General features: G+C 44.2%; 1 protein-coding gene across 2 annotated transcripts in view; it reads left to right on the top strand.

Annotated features, from left to right (window-relative positions):
• The first annotated feature begins 3,350 nt into the window (after positions 1-3,350).
• The window catches only part of LOC147440035 (tetraketide alpha-pyrone reductase 1-like), a 111,564-nt gene continuing 95,365 nt past the window's right edge, over positions 3,351-19,549 (top strand). Inside the window, exons 1-2 of one of the 2 annotated variants that reach the window (XM_086485730.1) lie at positions 3,351-3,516; positions 3,598-3,755. In XM_086485730.1, coding sequence (XP_086341856.1) covers positions 3,378-3,516; positions 3,598-3,755 — 297 coding nt within the window. In that variant the 5' untranslated portion in view covers positions 3,351-3,377. The remainder of the gene's footprint in view (positions 3,517-3,597; positions 3,756-19,549) is intronic. The other variant, XM_086485729.1, reaches the window with a different exon arrangement.

Here is a 19,549-nt window from a genome sequence, read left to right as displayed (position 1 = left end):
CACACTGAGCCATGCATGCAATCAACGTTGCTCATTGTCAACACACACAAAGCCAGTGGCCACGACGTGCTATGCTACATTGCGCCAACTTCCACACACGTAGCTGTCGCAATAGCCACATTGTGGCTGGGCTCTCTCTCTCTCTCTCTCTCTCTCTCTCTCTCTCTCTCTCTCTCTCTCTCTCTCAGGTCGTCACAATGGGGATGGGGAGGAGCTCCATGGTCTGGCTCCAAGTTGTATTGAATGGTAGGCAGAGGGCGGCTCGCACTGGAAACTTTGAAAGATCCCAAGCCCTTGTAGGTAGACTCTAGAGATGGCGATATTGTTTATAGGCATGGGTAGAGGAGGTAGCTTAGGAGAGGTGGTTGCCCTCGCATCACTTGTGCGCCATGGATAAGCCTTCGAATGCACTACAATTGAATGTCCACAAATCCAAAAACCGATTGAATGTTCAATGTTGTAGCCGAGACGCTACGATGGTGGCATAAGTGAAGAAGATGAAGAAGAAAAGCAGGTGTGAAGCTTTGGCTGCAAGGATTTGCAGCCACGTGGAGCCTCACACCTTTTCTTTTTTAAATAGATATAGATTCCGGTGAATGCCTTAGATTTTTGAATAAATCTTAGTTATAAAGTTAATTTGCCATGAAAAAACAGGTTTTTAAATTTTTAGACTCTCTCTCTCTCTCTCTCTCAACCATGTCACACACACAACTTGATACAAGCCATAAGTCTTCAAGAGAATACCATTGTGACTCATGACCTAGTTTTTGGACTACATACGGAGTCCTTAGTAAAGCGTTGGATTTTTGGTGCAATTGTGGACCATTGGATGAAGCTTGCCGATTAGTGGCACATGACAAATAAACTTTCTTTTTTAATATTTTTTGTAGGTCTTTGTGAGAGGTGTTGACATTTATGTACCTTTCTCTTGAAAGAGGGCCATTGAATATTGCATCACACACAATCTTTCTTGTTCTCTTCGACCTTTTTGGCCCGCTAAAGGCTCCAGTATCCAAAAGGTGAAGGTCGTTCAATTTTCTTTGCAAGACAAGTGTCCTAAAGGGCCTCAAAAGTCTTGTGAATAGAAAGCTATTCTCCACATCTTCATTTACTTTTTTTGGCATTCTTGAAAAAAAGACCTTAGAGAACAAAAGATTAAACAATATATTTTTAGGAGTTTGATCCCATGATGTGAGGATTGCAGTGTTCGAAAAAGTTGTGCTTGAGTTTAGTCTTGAGCCGGTTGAAAATTAAGATTAGTCGGTTGCAAAGAATGGTAAAGGAAAAAAACCCCAATAAAATATACTAGAAAATAAATAAAACATTTTGCAAATTTGAACATTTCTACTAGCATTTCCAGTTTGCATATGTATAAACAAGAACTCGCCGCTTAGGCAAAAAGAAATTTTCGAACATTGTGTGAAGTATTGATAACGGGTCCTTTCGTTCAAGGATTTAAAAAAAAAATTCATACCACTAAATTATTTTATTATTTTCTATGCTTATTAAATCTGTCTTTCTTTATAATACGAAATCATTAAAATTTTATTTTGTTTTAATTTTAATATGTCTTTTTATTTTACTTTCTTTTTTTTAATTAGTTTCAAAATGCCGATGTGCAATGTGCACCTTTTACCTTATTATTTAAGTGAGGCCCTTCGTAATATATAAACCATTTGTGAGTAGGGGGTACCGATTGGAAGAAAATAAAAAAATGGCCCGTTAATGTAGATAACAAGAAGATGCTTGAGGAGATTTAAGGGTAGAGGAGTGAGAAGGGAGAGGACATAGGTGATTAGAATGATTGCTCTGTAGGTGCAAGTCCATGAATGGTGGAGGAAGTTTAGGTGCAAGCACGTAGGGCAGGTGGATTTACAGGCTCGCAGGGCAAAGCAACACGCATGTGGAAGAAGGTTTTGGCGACACGAGCAGGAGGTGAGGGCTAGGCAATGAGGACAGAGGAAATTTTGAAAGTATCTTTCAATTAATGTATTTTATTTTAGGCAAGCTAGTAGGAGTCGCTTTTTAAAAATAGATAATACAATTTTATATTAAAACACAACAAAATTCCGTATGATTGTAAGCACTTCTTTAAACTTACTCTTCCTCTTCTCTTCTTAACTTAGCAGGCCTTCATGCCTCTTCAGCTTGTTTTTCCTCAATTTGCTACAATGCTTCCAAGTGGTTTTTCAACCATTATTTTTTATGTTTTTGGAATGTATTGTAGTCTAAATAGTTTATTGTTAGACTTTTTTCAAAAAACATAATATTTTATTGTGACAACAAATATTTTAAAAAATTAATGTCATTTTCTTGCTTTCTCTCACAAAGAAACCTTTCATTATCAAATTCTTCTCGGACCCTTATGTAACCTACATGATCCTTAGCTTTCTCGATCCTTTAAGACAACCAAGGTTTTTTTTGTGAGGGGAAACATTAAAGTGACACTACTTTTTTAAAACATATGTTATCACAACAAAATATTATGTTTCTTAAAAAAAAGTGTAATAATAAACTATTTAGACTACAATATATTTCAAAAACATAAAAAATAACGTTTGAAAAACCATTGGAAAGCATTTTAGCAAACTAAGGAAAAAAAAGGTGGAACAAGACGAGAAAGATTGTATGTGATCCAATTTTGTTCGCATGCTACATTGTGTGAGTTTTGCATGCTCGTTCCTCTGAAAGGGTGGCGAGGGTAGCCAAAATTGGTAGCTACACCCCATCTGAAGAGTTTGCTTAGCTCGTGCAGCACTTGTTAACCCCTGCTTGTGTGAACGAGCTCTTATGCTATTTTTCTCGTGAAGCATACACCTCGCCAATGAGAAGCCACTATGGTTCTGCCAAATCCCCACCCTTTAAGGTTGGGTTCACATCGCCCGGTGGAAGAGCTGAGAATTTCCTACGAACCAATCAAAATCTTCCCAACTCGCTGCCTTGTTCACATAAGGCGGTGGAAGGTGTTGACTGGGCTGCCACGTCGAGGAAGAGCTCGCCTTTTTATCTTCCACCCTGCCCTCTTTTTCTTCCGACCACAACCCCCCCCGTGAGCACTTCCATCCTCATGCCTTCTTCTCCAGCCAATGGAGCCGCGCCATGCAGGCAAAGCGACTACCATCTTGTGTGAACGTTCTGTGTTCCGCCTGGAAGTGGTGGAAAGGTGCTTCTCTTCCACCTCTCCAATCTGAACGCTCCAAAATTGTTGGCGCAGTGTGCTGGGCCTTTATAATATAATAATAATAATTCTTTTAAAAACTAGGAAGTGGTGAAGTGGCCCTTTATAATATAATTATCGCATATTAAAAAATAGATAAATTTATGATAATTTGGTTCTTTACGTGTGAGAGGACTCACAGCAGCCGCACACTTGACCGATGGACGGGGTCTCTCCTCCTCGTCCCGAACAGAAGAGAGTATACTGCGTGACAGGAGCCACTGGCTATTTGGCATCCTGGCTGGTGAGGAGCTTGCTAGAGCGTGGCCATCGAGTACGCGGCACCATCCGCAATCGAGGTAGAGAGAGAGAGAGAGAGAGAGAGAGAGAGAGAGAGAGAGAGAGTAATCTCTTCTAGTGTTACTTGCATTTTGGCACAGCAAAAGCGGCGCATCTGACCTGCTTGCCTGGTGTGGAGGAGCGGCTAGAGCTTGTGGAGGCAGACCTTCTAGATGAAGCATCACTTTTTCTTGCAGTGCAAGGCTGTGATGGGGTTTTTGCTGTGGCCATACCCATTTCAGATCCATCCAAGGATCAGGTAGCCCACAATGCTCACATCAACACCATATATTTGTAAATTCTTACCTGTATGCATATGTAAACTCTCCATTTTAGATGAGCATGAACAGTGGATGAAAAACATGTTCCACCAAGGGGTGCACCCGGGGAAAAGAGCAGAACTCGGGTGAAGAGAAGATCCTTCTCTAACACAGATTGCAAGCGAAAGAAGAACCGCAAGAACCTCCCGAACTCAAGACCCTCAAGAACGAATAACCTCAAGACTCAAGACCCTTAAGAACCCAAGTTTCTCGTGAACTTAAGAACCCAAGACCACAAGAACCCACGACTTCAATGGGATGGTCATCACTCGAAGCGGAATGGATACTTCGCTTGGAGGTGATGAGCATGAGAGAGACGAAGAAGAAATTTTTTCCAACAGGAGGTTTTTCCGACCCTCCCCTTTCCCCATCTACGCCAAGGATTACACTAACTCCTATAGAGGAGTTGAAGCAGTTGTTTATGGAAAGGAAGCTCGAGCGTGAAGCAAGTAAAGCAGAAAGAATGGCAGCCATAGATTGTGAATCCGCAGAAAGAACAGCCATAGATCGTGAATACGAAGAAAGAATGTAAACCATAGAGCGTGAGCACGAGTAAGCACACTTGGAAGCCAAGGCACGAGAAGCAAAGTTGGATTGCGAGAACAAAGAAAGAGAATTAGAATTTGATCGCGAGAACAAAGAAAGACAAGCAGCATTTGATCGCGAGAACAAAGCAAGACAAGCAATTAACGACCTACAGATGAAAGAAATGTTGCGACTCTTTTCTCAAGTTCAGGCACAAATGCAAGGGATTCGAGAGAAGGAGACTCTCTCAGTCTCTAGTTCTCCTAAGCATGACACACAGGATTTGCATGACGATAAGCATGATGAATTGCATGATAATGACAAGCATGATGATTTGCATGACCAAGATGTGATTTCTCACAAGCATGATGATTTGTATGACCACGATGTGATTGTTCACAAGAATGATGGGCTAGTTGATATTATTCTAGTGAAGCTAATCTCATTGCAGATTCGATCAATCACGAAGAACCGATCTTGGCTCTCAAGTCAAGGTCCAAAGAACCCCCTCAAGAAGAACCAATCTTGACACTCAACCATAGGTCCAAAGAACCCCCTCAGGAAGAACCGATCTTGGCTCTCGAGCCTAGGTCCAGAGAACCCTCACAGGAAGTTTTATGCGTTCGAATGATTAGTCAGCAGGCATTGTTTGAGTGTTTCATTCGTGATTGTTTCCTGTATTTTAGTCAACGTCTTTATGGGATTCCTTTTTCTAGGCATGACATATTGTACGTTGAGCACGATTCACTCATGAATGAGCACGAATGTATGCAGATTTCTCATGAAAAGCTGAAAAGTATGCATTCAAGGAAGTCACATTCTATGTCTCTTCCTTGGCATGACACAGTATTTGAAAGAGCACAAGAAAGATTAAGCATCAAGCATGGACATGTCCATTGTTATTTGTCACAGTTGATTGATTTAGATCAGAAACACAAGATTCGATCTCATTGTTTGCGTGTGTGTGGTGAACGGACTGACACTTCGTCTATTTGTTCATGTACATTGCATGCACAGTCCTTAGAGAAGACTAGATTTTTTCCACTCACTTTACATGGAATGGGTATATTCATGTTTTTGTGTTGGAAGTGGTTTTAGGAATTTTCAGCCTTGGAGATTCTTGAAGAAGTTGGACGCATGACTATAGATGAAGTTGAAGCATTGAAGGAGTCCCAAAAGACTGTCGCTTTCGGCGCGGCCCAAAGAAGCAAGCGTTGCAGACCTTTATAAAGTTCAAGTATCGCACGACCCACACATCAGAGTGGGCCGGCGAAGAGTCCTTTCCAAGATTCCAGATCCTGTTGGCGATCTGCCTCGACGCCATACAGTTCGGTACCAGTACCTCACTTTGAAAAGGAAGGATGTCACGTGACACATCCAACCCTATGTGTTCGTGGATAAGCTACAACATGACAAGGGTTCAGTTCAGTCAAGTCAGTCTAGAATAGGAAGTGATCTGACACTTTTGTGAGTCTGTTCGTAGACCGTGCATGTCCAGACACTTAGATTAGATGCATATCCTCTGGTTGCACACATCATGATCATCAGCATTCCCATCAGATTCCATTAAGATCATTTTATAGTGCATAGACCTATTTTTCTTATTTTTGATATTTTTAACTTATTATTTTTAAGTAACTTTTGTTGGAAACTGGGTAGTGCAATTTTGCTAAGATAATATATAAGCAAACCAAAGCTAGCACTTTCTAGCAGAAGAGGCAGCAGAAGCACCTTGCTCAACAAGCAACTTCTCAACAAGACCAGACAGCATGACCTAGCGTTTTTTACAACAGCATCAAGCTAGCGTTTTTTGCAAGACAGATCAGCCTTGGCGTTTTTGCATTGCAGAGCAGCTTCGGCATTAGCAGACACAGCAGAACTACTTTACAGCAGCAGAATTCAGTCCTAGCGTTTCTGGAGTAGCATGACATCCGGCATTTTGCAGTTCCATCGCTACAGAATCAACCCCTAGACCAGCGTTTTCAGTTTTCAGTAGTTAGAACCTGCAAAAGAACCCCCGAACCTCGCAGATCTCACCTTTCCGCAGCAGATGCTCGCCACATGGTCAGATCGAGCGAAGTTTGCAGTTTAAGCCTGGAAAACACAGATTTCAGTATCTGCGTTTTCAGCGCGTCGTCGTCGTACCATCGTCATCGACATAGAGTCAGAATTCAGCGGATAAAGATTTACAGATTTCAGCCATTAGCATTTTCAGATTTCAGCCCGTCTTGTCGTCGTCCTCATTGTCGTCGACATCGTCAGCAAGTCCAAGCATCGTAGAGATTTGTGCAATCATAAGTAGACGACTCTCGTCATAGAGAGTGGGGCCTTCGGAGGAGGGTTTGACAACATTCTGGTGTCGTATTCTTCTCTCTATCTCTCAGTCTTAGCATCTTCATTCACAGTGTTCACCACTTTGTTTGTGCCCATTGCACTCTCTCACTGAAGGAACGGAAGGCTCTCCCTTTCGTAAGTAAAAGGAACCTTGAGCACAGTTCGGAGCACTCATCTTGAGCAAAGTTCAACATTCACTTCCGCTGCACCTTACAATAGGGCAAATTGCTAAGGAAGTATAAAAGAAACCCAATGGTCACTCAGTAGAAGCAGAAGAATCAGCAGAAGAAGGTCAGGTGACTTGCAGTGCAACTTCTCAGCAAGACCGGTAGAAGGCCTTAGCGTTTTCAGCTAATAGAAGCAGCCAGCCTTTTGGGATTCCATTCATCAGCGTTTTCTGCAGCAGAACCCTTCTAGCGATTTCTCTAGCAGCAGATCAGCCTGGCGTTTTCCAGTCACAGATCAGGTCTAGGGTTTGCAGTTTCCCGACACCACATCAACAAGTTAGCTAGCGTTTTCATTTTTCAGTATTAGCCTTACAGATTCAACCCTTAGCTTCACAGATCCATCCCAGTAGCAGATCCTCGTTGCATCGCAGAATTCAGCCATCATTTTTTCAAATCAACCATCATTTCAGAATTCAGGAGATCAGTCCTTTCATTTTCAGATTTCAGCCCGTCCTCAATGTCGTCGACATCGTCGGCAAGTTCATTGCATCTAGACCATTGTACCAGATTTGCGCAATCTATAGCATAGACCTCTCTCGCCATCGAGAGGGGGCCCCTTGGAGGAGGTTTTGAGAACCGTCTGGTGTCGTATTCTTCTCTGTCTCTTTCTCTGAGTCTCAGCACTTTCATTCACAGTAGCATTCACTTTGTTTGTGATCATTGCACTCTCTCTCGCTATAGGAATGGAAGGCTCTCCCTGTCGTAAGTAAAAGGAACCCTTGAGCACAGTTCGGAGCACTTATTTTGAGCAATATCAACATTCACTTCCGCTGTATCTTACATTGGTATTGCTTGTTGCGGTCGCTCGTAAGAAAAGTTCACCTGGGCGTGTCGATTTCTAATCGTGTTTTTGAAGAGTGACAAGTAACCCAAGAAAGAAGGGCTTGTCCAATCTCCCCTTCTTTCTCTTTTCACTCATTGAGAGCGGACTATGTACTTAGCGGCCGGCCAATCGACGTGAGGTGGGAAAAAGCAACTTTGGTGTGAGCGCAAGGCCGCCAAGGGGTGCGCCCGCAGGGAAGAGTTGAGCTCGGGTAAGAGAAAAGCCTTCTTAAACACCGATTGCAAGCTCAAGAACTCAAGAACTCAAGAACCTCAAGACCTCAAGAACCCCAATCTCGAAAAAATAAAAAATCTTTCAAAACATACTAAGTGCGTAAGTGAAGGGTGAGTTTAGGAAATGGAAAGACAGATGAAAGTGGAAAGTCAAAAGACATATGAAGGTGGAATAGGTTCCTCTAAATATTCCAGGGGGTGTTAAGTTGATAGCATTTTTCCAAGAGCAGGTCTGTAAAAGTAAAAGATCAAGGATGAAGATTTTTACAACAATGCTACAAGGCTTAATATGTTTTGAAAGATTTTTTATTTTTTCGAGATTGGAGAGACCTCAGTGTATGGTCATCACTCGAAGCGGAATGGATACTTTGCGTGAAGGTGATGAGAGTAGAGTTGGTGACGAAGAAGTTTCTCCACCAGGAGGATTCTTTCCCGATCCTCCCCCATCCCCATCTACGCCACGGGTTGCACCAAATCCTATGGAGGCTTAGGTCAAATCGATGACGGACATGATGCTACAACAAGAGGTGCAACGCACCGTTATGGAGTAAGCACGCGAAGCTCAACGCATCGCGGCCAAAGAAAGGCGAGCGGCTATGGAGTTGGAGCGCGAGACGCAGAGAGACTAAAGCATGCAAAAGTTGGTCCTACAGGTACTCACCTCGAAATCAGAGCTAGTAAAAAATGTGGGCAGTTCATTAGGTAGCATAAGTAGAGATGCAGACTCCAACAATCCAATCACTGAGAAGTTGACGTTCAGTAAGTATGATGGTAAGATGGATGCTAATGTTATCTAGTCTTGGTTGCATCAATTTAATGCTTACTTTGCGACAACTAAGAAAACAGGGGTTTTGATGGCAGCCATGTATCTTACCGGTGATGCATTAATTGGTATCAAGCGTGGCAAGAGGCACAGTTGGCCGCGCACCTAGAGGAAGCGGAAGAAGGCGTGCCCCTTTCTTTCAATTGAGCGGACTTCCAAGACAAGCTCAAGGCGCGGTTTATGCCACCTCAATACTTAGCGTGGTTGAAAGAAGATTGACACAGTCTCAAGCAAAATGGTACGCCAGTTATGTCTTTCTCTAACCGTGTTTTGCAGCTCAACACCCAATTACGCAAATCGGATGATGAGCGCAAAGAGGCATTCCTTTTCGGGTTGGACGAGTATATCAAGTTTGATGTGAAGTACTCGACTCCGTGGATCTCAACAAGGCGATAGCGATTGCTATCGCACAGGAGATGAAGCACAACAAAGGAAAGCCTAAGGAGAATAAGTCTTCTCACAGTACCTCTTAGACTCCTCAGAACCCACAGAACAGTAAGAATGGTAACTCTTCTAGCCCATCTTCCTCTAATCCTTCGGAAAAGAACTCTCAAAATGAATCTAAGGATAAAGCTAAAACACTTGCTAAACCTAAGCTCACCACCCCAGATGAAAAAGTTGCACAAGGAATTATAGGAGGATACATAACGCCAGAAGAACAAATCATTTATGCTAACGAAGGTCGATGTTATCAATGTCACATCAAGGGTCATATAAAGAAGACATGTCCTAAGACAGCAACCACCTAAAGTATCCAAAGCACCGACAGCTAACATAAGCATTTTAGTGAACCAATTTGATTCTCCACATGTTTCTGACACACATTGATGAGTCTCTCTTTAAATGTTACGGTCATGGGAAGGGTCAGCGTTATGTCATATTGTTTGTATCAAGTAGTATGCATGATGTTATTGGTGACTCTCTTGTAGAGAGAGTCCGCTTGGCGGTGAGCCAGACAACTCCTCTCGAGGTGTCGGGCTTAGCTCCCGATATGGACTCTCTCATTACGCAAGAGTGCCTTGATGTGTTATTCACTGTTCAGTAAGCTTCTTTCCGTAGAAAATTTGTGGTGTCTCCTCTCTCAGGATGTGATATGATTTTGGGCATTCGATGGTTTCGTGACCATAATCCTCTCATTGATTGGGCAGACTATACGCTCACTCTAAATGCAAAAGTGACTCACTATTATCATTTGTGGTGAGGAGGGTATTCATTCTTTACCTCTCATTTCTAATGTGCAGGCGAAGCTTGAAAAGAAACATGAGAAGGATACTCTCTTAGTTCTTTCTTCTCCGAAGCACGACGCACATTTTTTGCATGATAGTGATGTGATTGTTCGACAGGATGATCGTTTAGATGAGGATTTTGCTAGTGAAGCTAACCTCATTGCAGATACGATTAGTCACGTAGGACCGATCTTGACTCTCGAGCCGAGGTCCAAAGAACCCACTCAGGAAGTATTGTGTGTTTGCATGATTAGTCAGCACGCATTGTTTGAGTTTCTCATTCGTGACGGTTTCTTGTATTTTCGTTACTGTCTTTATGTGTTCCCTTTTCACATGCATGCCGTATTGTATGATGCACATGATTCACTCACGCATGAGCATAGATGTATGTGGATCACTCTCGAAACGAAAAAAAGTTTTCATTCAAGGAATTCACATTGTTTCGCGATTGTCCGTTTTGTCAATCGCTTTTATATGTTTCTTCCTTGATATGACACAGTCTCAGAAAGAGACGAGCAAGATTGTCCATCAAGCATCGGCATTTCCGTTGTGGTTTGCCACAATTGATAGGCTTACGTCGAAAAGTCAAGTTACGATCCCACTTTTTGTGTGTGTTTGGTGAACGGTTTGGCACTCCGTCCCTTTGTTCATCCGCATTGCATGCAGAGCGATTTAGGAAGAAAAGTATTGTTCCAGTCACTCTACATGGAATGGGTATGATTATTATGATTTTGTGTTAGAAGTGGTTCAGGAATTTTCCTCCACGGAGATTCTTAAAGAAGGTGGACCCACGACCATAGCCGAAGTTGGAGCATTGGAGCCGCAACAGATCACTTTGTGTCGCTTTCGGCGTGGCCCAAAGAAGCAAGCATTGCAGACCTTTATGAAGTTCAAGTATCGCACGACCCACACATCAAAGTGGACCCGCGAAGAGTTCTTTGCAAGATTCTAGAGTTGTTGGCGCACTCCCTCGACGCCATACAGCTTGGTACCAGTACCTCACTTCAAAAAGGAGGAGATGTCACGTGCACATCGGGTTGCACATCTAACCCGATGTGCATGTGGACAAGCTATCTTAGGTCCAAGGTCCAGGTCAGACTAGGAAGTGTTTTGGCACCTTTGTGAGCCTGTGCGCAGGCCATGCATGTCCAGACACTTAGATTAGTTGCATATCTTTTGATTGCACATAGCATAATCATTAGCATGACATTTAGTACCCATCATGAGCAATTTACAGAGCATAGAACCCTTTTTCCCAAAATACACATTTTTCACTTATTTATTAATAAGTGACTTTTGTTGGAATATAAGTAAGTAGAAAAAATTGCTAAGGAAACATAAAAAAAACCTAGTGGTCACTCAGTAGAAGCAGCAGAAGAAGCTTAGGCAACTTGCAGTGCAACTTCTCAGCAAGACTGACAGAAGGCCTTAGCGTTTTTAGCCAATAGAAGCAGCCAGCGTTTTTGGATTCCATTCATTAGCCTTTTTTGTAGCAAAACCTCCCTAGCGTTTTCTCCAGTAGCATATCAGCCTAGCGTTTTCCAGTCACAGATTATGCCTAGCTTTTGCAGTTTCCCTGCACCACATAAGCAAGTTAGGTAGCGTTTTCAGTTTTCAGCATTTAGCCTTGCAAATACAGCCCTTAGCTTCGCAGATCCACCTCGGTAGAAGATCCTCGCCCTATCGCAAAATTCAGTTAGCGTTTTTCCAAATCAGCCAGCGTTTCAGAATTCAAAAGATCAGTCCTTTCATTTTCAGATTTCAGCCCCTCCTCGTCGTCATCCTCATAGTCGTCGACATCGTCGACAAGTCCATTGCATCCAGACCACTGTACGAGATTTGCGCAATCTATAGCATAGACCTCTCTCGCCATAGAGAGGGGGGCCCTTGAAGGAGGGTTTGAGAACTGTCTGGTGTCGTATTCTTCTTTCTCTCTTTCTCTCAATATGGTCTCGACTGACTGTGTTTAAGGCGTGCGTATATCCAGTGATTTGTTATGGCGCGGAAATTATGGGGGCCCACGACCAGCGTGCCCTTCACTCTTTGCAGTGCCTCGTTGCCACTGGGATGCGAATGTTACTCGGAAAGGGAGCAAGGTCAACCTCTGTAGGGACGGCAACTCTCCATCACGAGTTTAACATACCACCCGTACTTGCCTTTTGTGGGGGACAACGAGCAAGGGCTTTTGACAAGTACCGCTCGGTTTCATCTACCTGGATAGGCTCCTTGGTAAACAAGAAGCCTAAGAATCAACCGTTCGAGAAGTCGACTTGGACGACAAGAACCCATAACTGGATGAATAAGTATATCCTAGCGGCTGACTTTAGCTCAGTTCGCTACCACGCATGGGACAAGTGGGACGAGAGAGGCATTCGTGCCTAGCGTTGGAGCCCTATAAGGAGGCCGTCTTTGAACAAACACGTGGATACTTGCTGCAGCTCAATAGGAGCACTATAGTGAATAGGAAGGAGGAGAGAATGTTGGCTCTCGCGAGAGTAGGTGGGCTCAAACTGGCTGATAGTTACATGCGCGGACACAGCATTTGCACGCTGTGCTCCCAGTTAGAGGGTCGTTTGCTTTCGCATTTGCTGATGAACTATTCGGGGGTAGCTGAAGCAAGGGGGCACTGGCTAAACTGATTCAACTCCGCCTTCAACGTAATCGACCCTTCGTTGGACCCTGAAGAAAGGACCGTTATCCTCCTTGATGGGGAGGCTCGCAGGAAGCGGATGCCCTTCTTGGTACGCCGTGATCCGCACTCAAGGGACGGAACCGTAGGGCACGTGCCTGTGGCGAAGTTCCTCGGTGAAGTTGTACCTCGGTATTTGGGTGCTCTGCTTAGGCGGATGGGGAGATAATGCTCCCCTTCCTATGTTGTTATTTTGAATCCAATCCCTTTTGGGGGAAATGACGTAATTCTCCCTAAGCGAAGCCAGATGAGCTACAAGAGCGCCCAAGTGCCATTTCCCCCCGGGGGGGGTCAATTTCATCTAAAAGGGGTTGGGAGGTGCAAACGGGAGACACCACCAACCTCAGCGGCGGACGCCACCTGTGAACCGACGCCCTTCCAAGCGGGTATGGCATTTCCTAGGGGAAAACCGTCAGGTTTCAAAGGCAGTTTAGTGAGGTGAGCGATAAGTTACCTAGAGGAGGCAACTCCAAAGGGAAGACCGAAGCAAGTCCCGCAGTACCTCGGCCTCTGAACAAAGGTACTTGGTTGCTGTCACGCCCAAATCCAGGTGGCGAAATGGGTCTCTCAAGGGATTAGTCATGGCCCTAATAGTGTAGATAATTCTGGACTCTCGTAGTCGAGAGGAAACTAGTGACAAAAGCGTCTGCCTTCGGTTTCTGGGAGCATAGTCCTAGTCGTTCTTCTTGTATACCTTTTTGGTGTATGAGGGGAGCGACCGGGCGTGCCTACCCGACTCTGAAAACAAAAGAAAACAAATCTCTCAATCTGAGCACTTTCATTCACATTAGTATTCACTTTGCTTGTGATCATTACACTCTCTTTCTAAAGGAACCGAAGGCTCTTCCTTCCGTAAGTAAAAGGAACCCTTGAGCACAGTTCGGAGCACTCATCTTGAGCAATATCAACATTCACCTCCGCTGCATCTTACACTGGAGGAGTCAAGGGCCAATTTGGCATATCTGTCTCTGATAGTATCCCATAAGCTGTGCATAAATGAGACTGATCTAGTAAGCGCCTCTATCTCCATAGGGGGGGCTGCTAACTCTGCTTTAATGATCTTGTGTGGCACGGAGAACACAGTATTTGCTTGCTGTGCTCCCAGAGTTAGAGGGTCGTTCGCTTTCGCATTTGCTGGTGCCTTGCTAGGCGATTGATGATTCTAGGGGGCGTTGGCTAAACCGATTCAACTCCATCTTCAACGATATTGACCCGTCGTTGGACCTTGAAGAAAGGCTCGTGGGAAGCGGATGCCCTTCTGGGTACGTTGTGATTTGCACTCGAGGAATGTAACCGCAGGGCATGTGTCTGTGGCGAAGTTCCTTGGTGAGGTTCTACCCCGGTACTTGGGTGCTCTGCATAGGCGGATGGGGGGATAATGTCCCGCTTCCTATGCTTTATTCTTTATCCGATCCCTTTCGAGGGAAATGATGTCATTCTCCCCAACCGAAGCCAAATGAGCCACAAGAGCGCCCAAGTGCCTTGCCCCTGGTCAACCTCACCTAAAAGGGGTTGGGAGGTGCAAAGAGAGACACCACCAACCTTAGCGGACGCCACCTATGAGCCGACGCCCTTCCAAGCGGGTATGGCATTTCTTAGGGAAAAACCGTCGGGTTACAAGGGCAGTTTAGTGAGGTGAGCGATAAGCTACTTGGAGGAGGCAACTCCAAAGGGAAGACCAAAGCAAGTCCCGAAGTACCTAGGCCACTAAATAGAGGTACTTGGTCATTGTCACGCCCATAACTAGTCAACGAGATGGGTCTCTCAAGGACATGGCTAAGAGTGTAGATAATTATGGCCTCATGTAGGCCAGAGGAAACTAGTGACAAAAGCGTCTGCCCTAGGAGCGTGGGTGCATAGTCCTGGTCGTTCTTCTTGTGCACTTTTTTTGTCAGGTGCAACGGAATTAAAATGGTGAAGATCTAGTTTTACACTTCCACAAAATCCTTTCCTTCTTTCCTTGCGTTAGTGAATGCTTTGTACTTCAATGAATGTTCCTTTTATGTTCCCCTGAAGAGAGGGGTTGAGAGAATGCAATAGAGATGTGTAGAGGGAGAGAGAAAGAGAGAAGAAGAGAGCTACACCCGATGGGGTCCCAACCAACCCTCTCAAGGGCCCCCCACACCGTTACCGATGTGGTATTTGCTTTAGATTGCGTAAATGGAATGTATACACAATGCAATACCTCAATGCAGACTCTAATGACTTGACGACGACAAATCACCGCGGTAACTCCTCGTGAAGAGGCACCTCAGGGGCTGATTTGATGCACCTTTGGATCCTTCTCGATGTGGGATTGCGGATGGCCACCAAGGGTAGATTTGGGGCTGATTTGCGCTCCCGATGTGAGAGGAGTAAGGAGGGCGAATGATGGCTGTAAAAATGCAGATCTGCGCGAAAAACGCAACAGATCTCTCGCGTAGAGGAGGGCTTAAAACGCAGATCTCGATGACGACGACGATGGGCAGCAATGTGAACACTCGATGCCGGCGAGGGAATGGCCGAGAGGAGGCTCGATGGGCTGTTGAAGTACCGGACCGCAACCGTGAAGGTTATATCTCACCTGCACCGCGACGGCGATGGGCTAAAAACTGAAAACGCTGGCTGTTGTGCAGGGCTGAAAACACCAAGGGCTGAATTCTGAAAACGCTGGTTGCTCCTCTTCAAAAACACTGGCTGAATTGCAGTCCCTGAGAGAATTAGAATAGCGCTAGCTACTTGGGTGCCTTTATAGGAAAGAATAGGCCTTAAGTAATTATTAGGCCTTAGGTAGGGCAAGTGTCCACCAGTTTTCCCAACAAATAAATCATAAAATGATTTATTAAAAATTGGTCCAAAGTTGGTGAGATTGTCACACATCTGCCCACCTGGGAATCTGATCGACGCGCAGTCTGGCACGTCGGATTCCTCTAACCTAGGACTACATGCTCGTCATGCCATATGCCCACCTTAGTGTAATAACATCTGTCAAAACGCGTATACAAACCATTTATGCAAGAGGGTTCCAAACTGGAAAACCTAATCTAATGGATTTGTCCGGACATGTAGGTCCTGCGAACAGGCTCACAAAATTGCGGGTACTAATCCTCCTAGGATTCTAGACATCCCTATCCAGGAAGAAGGGGAAAAATGGCTCTGGAAGTCAATGAAGTATGTCCATGTTGCACACAGAGGCATGTGCACGTGACATCCGCTCCTGCTTGAGGTGAGGTACGGGTACCGATCTGCATGGCCTTCTTGTGTAAGGCTAGCAAATCCGGGTAATCGATGAAGAATTCCTCGTCCACCCACTCCACTTCATGTGTCCCTCGATCCTTGAATTTGAGGAAATATTGTTGTGCTTGCTTCTTCGTGCCGTGCTTGAATCGATGCAAAAGGATCTGCTCGGGCTCCATCACCTCGGCTTCATCAACAATCTCCGGTTGGTCCTCGTCAGGAATGCTCCTTGGAGGATCACCCTGAAACAATTTAAGCCAAGAAACATGGAAAACATTATGCATTGTCCAAGAAAATTGAAAACGTAATTGCATAAAAACATCATTTACCTTTTTGACGAATGGAAACGGACCATACATACGAAAAGAGAGTTTAGGACACCTCTTACCAACTTGCTTGAGCCATTGCTTCATGATCCTTAAATACACCCAGTCACCTTCCTTAAATGAGACATCCTGTCGACGCTTATTAGCATGCCTAGAATAGGACTCTTGAGCCTTGCTAAGCCGAAGCTTAACACTCTTGAGTATCTCTGCATAGGTTTGACTAACACAATTAGCATCATTAACCTTGGAAATTCTCCTAGTCAACAATGATCGAAAAGGTCGGCCAAATGCAGCCTCATATGGAGTGCGACCAATAGCACTAGAAAAAGAATCATTGAGGACAGCTTGAACTAATGGCAAATATTGCTCCCACTTAGATTGCTTATCATGCACATACGATTTGAGAACATCAAATGCCAATTGATTGTAAATCTTAGTTTGTCCATCAGAGTGTGGATGAAATGTAGACGAAAAATTCAACTGAGTGCCGAAATTTTCAAACAAAGCATGCCAAAAATGGGATGTGAACTTAGTATCAAGATCCGACACAATAGACTTGGGTAAACCACACAATGGATACCAATGCTTGATGGACAATCATGCAACATCTTGTGCAATAACATTAGCCTTGCAAGGGATTAACATGCAAAACTTGCTAAACCGATCAACGATGGTTAGACATTGTGTGTTCCGTGTAGACGTGGAAGGAGGTAAATTAGTTACAAAGTCCATGCTAATGTCCTCAAATGGTCCGTCAGGGATAGACAACGGCATGAGTAGCCCTTGTTGCTTACCATGAGGGACTTTAATCTTTTGACACACAGCACACTTAGTAACATAAGTATACAGATCCTTACACATCTTTGGCCAATAGAAAAAACGTTCAACCTTTTCTATGTAGCATTAATACCCCTATGCCCACCTGTCAAAGCATCATGTGCGTCATGCAAAATGGGTGCTCGGTGAGAAGACAACACACACAAGCGGTTCCTGAAGAAAAGCCACCCATCACGACTGAGATAATTGCACGGACCTTGTGCATTCAATGCTTGTAACCAATGCTTTTCAAAATCAGAACCCATGTAATTGTCTTTAAGATCATCAAAACTAACACCTTCAACAGAAAGAAAAGAACGAGACTCGAGAGAGAGAACTTGTCCTTTCCGACTAAGTGCATCTGCAACGGGGTTAGCTTTTCCAGGGACATACTCAATCATACCACCAAACTGCTCAAAAAACTGAGACCATCGTGCTTGCCTATCACTCCAATGTGCACCAGGCATAGATTGAAGCCATTTAAGTGCTTGGTGGTCTGTGCGAACAACAAACTCACGCCCATAAATGAAATGCTTCCAATGCTTTAATGCATGAATGACAGAGAGAAGTTTCTTATCATAAACAGAATAATTCTTCTCAGCACTATTGAGTTTACGAGAGAGAAATGCCACTGGATGGTTGTTTTGTTGTAACACTGCGCCAAGGGCAATGTTACTAGCGTCAGTCCACACCTCAAAAGGCTCATCCCAAGAGGCGAGGGCGAGGCATGGCGCCTCGGTTACTGCTACTTTGAGCGCTTCAAAAGCACTCTTAGCGGCATCGGTCATGACAACGCGCTGATGGCGTGTCTTGACACCTAACAAGTCAAATAATTGTGCGGCAATATGTGCAAAATGCCTAATGTGAGAACTATATGCTTGACACAAACCCAAAAATGAGCGAACATCATATGCTGTCTCAAGCATAGGCAACTCTCTTACCTCACTTACCTTTGCGGGATCAAGTCGAATGCCCTCGGGAGAGATAATGTAGCCTAAATAGCATACAATAGTGAGAAAAATTCCAACTTCTTTGCTGCAATATAAAGACGGTTAGCATCCAAGCGGGCTAAACCTTTCTCCACATCAATAGCATGTTGCTCCCAAGAAGAGGAGAAAATGAGAATGTCATCCAAAAAGATAAACGCACACTTACCGACCAAATCGATGAAGATACGCATCATCATGCGATTAAACGTACCTGGTGCGTCCGTTAGACCAAACGGCATAACAATGAACTCGTAGTGCCTGCGTTCGGTCCAAAAGGCGGTCTTGTAGATGTCTCGCTTTGCGATTCTTACCTGGTGGTAGCCACTCTTCAAATCAATTTTTGAAAACACCACTGCCCCATTGAGACGCTCCAAAATATACTCGATGCGAGGCATAGTAAATTTGTTCTTGATCGTCATCTTGTTGAGGGCCCTGTAATCCACACATAACAGCGATGAGCCATCTTTCTTACGAACAAAAAGAATAGGAGCAGCAAAAGGACTTACACTGGGACGTATAAAACCCCTATCCAACAACTCACCTAGTTGTCGCTCTAGCTCTTCTTAATTAGCCTTGTTCATACGACATGGAAACTTACTTACAGGTTGTGCTCCGTCCACTAGGTCGATGATATGATCTTCGGGTTGCTCGGGAGGGAGTGTAGGGGGGAGATCATCCTGGAGAAATAAATGCTTAAACTTTTCAAATAACTCACCATACCTATCGGGAATACCCAAGTTCCTAGATGTGGGGTTGACATAGATGACCGCCGCTTGGGCTCCTCGACGTAGCTCTCTTTTAGCTTGGACATGAGAAATGAGAGGGAGAGAGGGAATGCCGCTCTCGTCGTGAATGAGGACTGGCTGCGACACATTGTGATTGATGAGAAGCGTGTACTTCTCCCAATCAACAATGGGCTTAAACATGCGAAACCACTTAATGCCCAAAATGAATCACATCCTGCAAGTTTAGAGACTACAAAACGACGAGTAAATGGAGTTTGTTGAACAATTAAATTGACATCATTAACTTTGTGAGAGAGAGAGACGTCCATGCCTTCAGAAAATCCTTGCACCGGGATGGTGGGGATTCGATTTGTCTGAAGACGTGCACGTTTCAAAAGAGATTCACTTATGACATCCTGAGAACTTCCAGAATCAAACAACACAATGACCCTTTGACCATTAACATGTCCATAACATTTTATGAGTTTATCCTCTTTGAAAGTCCCCTCCTGCTTAGCTTCTTTCTCTACCACACTCATGGCATTCACCTGAGGGGTAGGGTCAAAAGTGGACGCAATAGAGATTTCCTTTTCAGATTCTTTCTTAGGACACTCTTGTTTCATGTGACCTACGATTGAATAATGGAAACACCTACGTTCTTTTGCATACAATGCTTGTTCTTCTCTACTTAATGAACCACCTAAAACCCCTTGGGCAATCTTTTCATCAAGTGTGAGTTGAGGCTTATCCGATTTTCCTTTACCTTTATCCTTAGATTTAT

The sequence above is a fragment of the Adiantum capillus-veneris genome, chromosome 16 (assembly GCF_014529385.1).
Source record: "Adiantum capillus-veneris isolate H3 chromosome 16, ASM1452938v2, whole genome shotgun sequence".
NCBI classification, from domain to species: domain Eukaryota; kingdom Viridiplantae; phylum Streptophyta; class Polypodiopsida; order Polypodiales; family Pteridaceae; genus Adiantum; species Adiantum capillus-veneris.
Note: the sequence above shows the minus strand (reverse complement) of the source record. Positions and strands in the feature narration are given on the sequence as shown.